The following is a 4,538-nucleotide window of genomic DNA, read 5'->3' on the forward strand; positions in this document are numbered from 1 at the left end:
TCCGAACTCTCCCATTCTAAATGGGACTGCCTGCTTCCTCGGTTATCTCATCAACTACTACTAAACATTGGAAGATGTTGGCATAGTCTCGGACATGCCAATGACCATGCAAAAAGAATGGATTCTTTCCGAGTACTCTAATTACCTCAGACCCATCAATACAAGGGTCTTGTCTAACCCTTCTCAATTGATCCAAATCTCACTCCATGGTCCACTTTTTTCCACTAATCTTGTTAAGATCCAAAACATTCGTCTTCTTCGAAATCAGTGTCTGAAATTGACCCAATTGGACAGCGCCTCGTTACAAAAAGAATTAAACTAGTCAAACTGAAAAATTCTATAACTGACTGCAGGATGTTGACTTCTTTATAAAACAAAGATGCGCTTCGACTAGGAAGTAACAAAGTTATGTTGAACATCCTTGCAGTTAGAAAAGCTCTTGCCACAGCTATCTTTTGTTTGTTTACTCCCCAAGCATGAAGGAGGAAATATGAAACATTAATGGGAGGCATTAAGGAAATTAAGAGACACATTTATCATACAGATGGGTTCACCAGTATATAGTATGCAAGGAAAAACACCAACAGTATCAAGGTAGGAAAAGGCCTTGGCAGTTGTTGCGAACCTAGCAAATTACCCAAGTAATCCATTAGATGCATTTCACCGCTTGGTCAGATAGTATACTATAAGAAAGATAACAACGAATGATGCCACGAGTGTAAACATTCTTCGGCTTGACTTGGTTTCAAAAACCTGCAATGGAGAGAAAAAAACAAAAGAAACTTACTCAGCCCAATCACAATGGCAATTGGATGAAAAATGTGAAAGAAAGAGGGGCAGAGAGCAATAAAAAATTAGACATTTTACCATCTTAAACCGGTCCATAGTTCCTGACAGAATTCCCCTTGATGAATCCATTTCATTTCCCTGATCAAACACAATGCGCGTGCAAGGAACAATAAAAATCCAATCAAAGTAAACAAAGAAAATAATAGGTTAGAAATGTACACCCTGCTAACATACCATTCGGTCAAGAACACGATTATGACTCTCAACCTCCTCGTGTATATCACCTGTCAACTGTTTGAAGAAGATAAAGATATGTATCAGGATGTGCCTATAAAATTAGTTGGAGACATGACATATAAACTACAATACTCAACACTGCAACTGTATTTGTTGCCTGAGAAGAAATAGGAAATGATGTAAACTTATAATCGCAGATTAAATAGTATCATGTGCCATTCAAATGAGATGTTGTATTAAATCACTCAAACTATACCGTACAGATTTACTACATTCAACCAGTGTACACACCAGAGGAATTCTATAGGGGCAAGAACTTTCAGCCACTGCAGAGGTGTTCAAGTAGAGCAGTAATTAGTGAAAACACCTACATTGAATGGTTTTAAGATAGTGAAAAATAAAACACCCTTGACCCCTTTAGCTTAGACTAAGCACTAACTCAAAGAGTTTGGTATACGTCTGTAAAAAATAAACTGTGACAAAAAGTGAACTCAAAGAGTTTGGTTTACAAGTATGCATGATGTGATGCAAAGTCGATCTCCAGACTTTTCGAGACACAATTAAACTGAAAAGTAAGATATAAAATGGAGCTTACTCTCTTCAACAAAAGGACTCTATCTTGCAGTCCATCCATAGCTCTATCATTTTCCTGCTCATCAATTTCATGGGAGTATGATGGAGCAGCCCTGATTCCTCCCTCTTCTATTCCGTCAAAAAGAGCTGATCTATTGTTCCTATAGTCCCTACATTCAAACCATAAGTTTAAACATTTAATCATGAAAAGTGTATTAGCATGACAGCACGAGCACAACAACACTGAAAGGATCATATTTCTTTAGGACTAATAAAGTTGGAAATACATGGCATCTTCCATGAGTAACTAGTCATATCCAGTTACTGCTCTTCTAGTAATCAATAGCTATTTCTAGTTCAAGGATTTTGTCTAAGTCCAAACCCCAGTTACGAAAATCGAATCCAGAGATATTTTAAACCAAGAATCTAACCTCTTCATCATAGACTGCTAACCATGAAAAGAGGAGTACATTCTGAAGTAAAATGTAATAATATCTGTATCTGATCTTGTACCATCAAAAACCGCTGGCCTAACTGGCATTTGCTACCAATAACTCCTATAAGAACTGGAAAGAAATAAGCCTAAATCACTGAAATTAATTAAAACCATTTGTAGCTGTAAGCAACTGAGATCAAGAAACTGACAAAATACAAAAATGACCTTGAGATCAAAATATTAACAAATCCCATCAGATTGAACATAGATCCTAAAAACAATAGAGCCATAATATTAACAATACCATTGATCCTAAAAACCAATCAGATCCCTAGATTAATGAATTCAAGGCCACTAACTCATCCCTTCTACAAATTGAATTGCCTTAGATTCTCAACATTAGAGTAGATTTACCAGATACCTTTTCATGATTGTTGACGACATAATGTAAGAAGAATCCCAACAGCAGTGGCAGTTGCCTTCAAAAGAAAACTGAAGAGAACCAAAAAAGAAAAATCAGAACGAAGCCAATAACACAAACCACTAACAATAAGGAGTAAAATTTTCAAAAGCACAATTGTCGTCTTAATCACAAATCAAAAGTGTTTGGATATTTGAGCAGCGAAGCCGGAATGAAGCCTTTAAGGGTTATCACGTTTCAATTTCTAAGTCTCGGTTAAGGATTTTCATGTAATTACTCAACTATCATCCAAACAAAATCAAAACAAAGACAAAAAATTACGAATTCATTACATTACCTGATGTATTTCTTTTCTCTGGACAAGAATTAGGGTTTCGGTAATACTCTCCTCCTTCTGTTCCAAGTTCCGGTAGTTTTGTTGGATTCAAGAATGAGGTGAAGTATTTCAAGTTGTATCTACGAAGAGATCCATTATTAAAGTATGAGGGGTTTGAGAGTGATTTGAATTGGAATTCTAATTAATTTCGAAGATCTGATGTTTGTGCATTTAGAACTGGTATGATATTATGATGATCACTTGGGTTGCCAATCTATGAGCCCTTTACTGTACTTCGCTGGTTTTTGACCGCAGCAGCTGTTTAGGGGGCCCTTTATGTTATTAACTATTTTCTTCGCAGAGTGACCAAAAAGTAAGAAGTGGTAGTTTTTTTCTTTTCGAGAAACTAGTGCCGCTTAACCCATTGTTTGAGGGTAAAATCTGGTTCTGCTGTTTTTGATAAATTTGGGTGTGTTGATGAGAAACGAATTCGAACTCTAAACAATGCACTGCACGGGAGTACTTTTAGATTCGAAAGATCAATCTGTAAGACTCTGACCTAAAGCAAGAAATGACCGTTTCAGATTCAATTCGGTCACAAAGTGAAGGAGAAGGGGTTGATCTTAGGGAGGGAAGTGGAGAAGGTGTTTGAGATCAGAACGTTGAATTATGAAGGTGTGGCTGTTTATGACTTTATCAGAATGTGAAACTGACTTGCAGAATGTAAGCTATCAGTTCTTGGCTTGCGTTGTTCTTGTTGTTGTTGAAATAGGATGAAACCCTATTTATACAAGTCATTGAGCACAAACCTCTGATCTCGTAGGAAGTGAAGGAGATTGTGTAATGGAGTAGTGGGGTTGTGTAGGTGGTGGTGATCGTCACGTTTCCACTATGAGGGAAAATCGGTCACTCTTTCACCCACTACTCTCATTACTGTTGATCGTATGTATTTTCCTAACACTTTCTCGTAATGGGCGTGTTGCACGCCGCACACTGTAAACCGCCATACCAATACCCCAGTGAGCATCCCTCAGTTTGTGACACGTTTGATGTCTCGAGTAAGTGGGTCAAGTCGTGGACTTGCCACAAAGAATATCACGTGACAATATTAGGTTAAACAACTAAGTTTTTTATGAAGCAGATATAAGACATCGTATGTACTCGATTGATGAGTGCTAAAAAGTGCATATTTCTATATATTTTTCTTGGCAATTAACTCATCTTTTGTGTTCTAATTCTCCATTTTAACCCATATTCTGTATTTTCATTGTTTTCAAGAATAAATACTTTTATTAATTAATTTTGCATTTTTAGGTACTAAATAAAGCCTGGTTAACTCACGGAGTGAAAAGAGCAAAGAAACGACAAAGACTCCCGCAGAAAGGCAGCGAAGAATGATGTTTGCAAGAGCCGGACCAACTAGAAATGGGCTTGGAAGGAAGAATTTGTTCTTAAAGAAGAAGCGGGCTCAGAATTGTCTAAGCCCAAACTCTAACCTAAGTCCAAGACCAAGCCCAAAGCCTGCCTAAGCTCGTAGCCGTCAGATTGGATCATCTCAGCATCCTACGGTCGCAGCATCGCCAGTACATCAAAGTCTGAAGCTTCTGTCTAACACTACAGCACCTAACTCCATCTTGAGCCGTCAGTTTCGTTGTATCGGGCATCCAACGGTCGCTCCCCGCTTCCTTCCATCTCGCCGTTAGTTCGACCCATCATCTTCGCATCCAACGTCTCATCCTCGTTGTGCATCAACAATTGCTAAACCC

At 38.0% G+C, this 4,538-nt stretch overlaps 1 protein-coding gene across 2 annotated transcripts; it reads right to left on the minus strand.

Annotated features, from left to right (window-relative positions):
- Window positions 1-344: 344 nt before the first annotated feature.
- LOC113280295 (bet1-like SNARE 1-1) lies at window positions 345-3,081 on the minus strand. 2 transcript variants are annotated; one of them, XM_026528942.1, is made up of 6 exons: window positions 2,794-3,081; window positions 2,457-2,527; window positions 1,622-1,769; window positions 1,024-1,080; window positions 868-927; window positions 345-753 (listed from the first exon to the last, which is right to left on the minus strand). In XM_026528942.1, the coding sequence occupies exons 2-6, from the start codon at window positions 2,477-2,479 to the stop codon at window positions 661-663; spliced, it is 381 nt and encodes a 126-aa protein (XP_026384727.1). In that variant the 5' UTR covers window positions 2,480-2,527; window positions 2,794-3,081; the 3' UTR covers window positions 345-660. The 2 variants fall into 2 exon arrangements, with proteins under 2 accessions (XP_026384727.1, XP_026384731.1); XM_026528946.1 differs by having other exon boundaries at window positions 1,622-1,760; window positions 2,794-3,078.
- Between the last annotated feature and the right edge of the window lie 1,457 nt (window positions 3,082-4,538).

This window comes from Papaver somniferum, chromosome 1 (assembly GCF_003573695.1).
Source record: "Papaver somniferum cultivar HN1 chromosome 1, ASM357369v1, whole genome shotgun sequence".
NCBI lineage: Eukaryota > Viridiplantae > Streptophyta > Magnoliopsida > Ranunculales > Papaveraceae > Papaver > Papaver somniferum.

What these genes read in the sequence shown, in the direction of transcription:
- LOC113280295 (XM_026528942.1), bottom strand. Translation starts at nt 2,479, where the DNA reads ATGTCGTCAACAATCATGAAAAG. An exon ending in TCGTCAACAATCATGAAAAG is followed by an intron (nt 1,770 to 2,456) that starts GTATCTGGTAAA and finishes GTTTGAATGTAG; the next exon opens with GGACTATAGGAACAATAGAT. An exon ending in CTATGGACCGGTTTAAGATG is followed by an intron (nt 754 to 867) that starts GTAAAATGTCTA and finishes TCTCCATTGCAG; the next exon opens with GTTTTTGAAACCAAGTCAAG.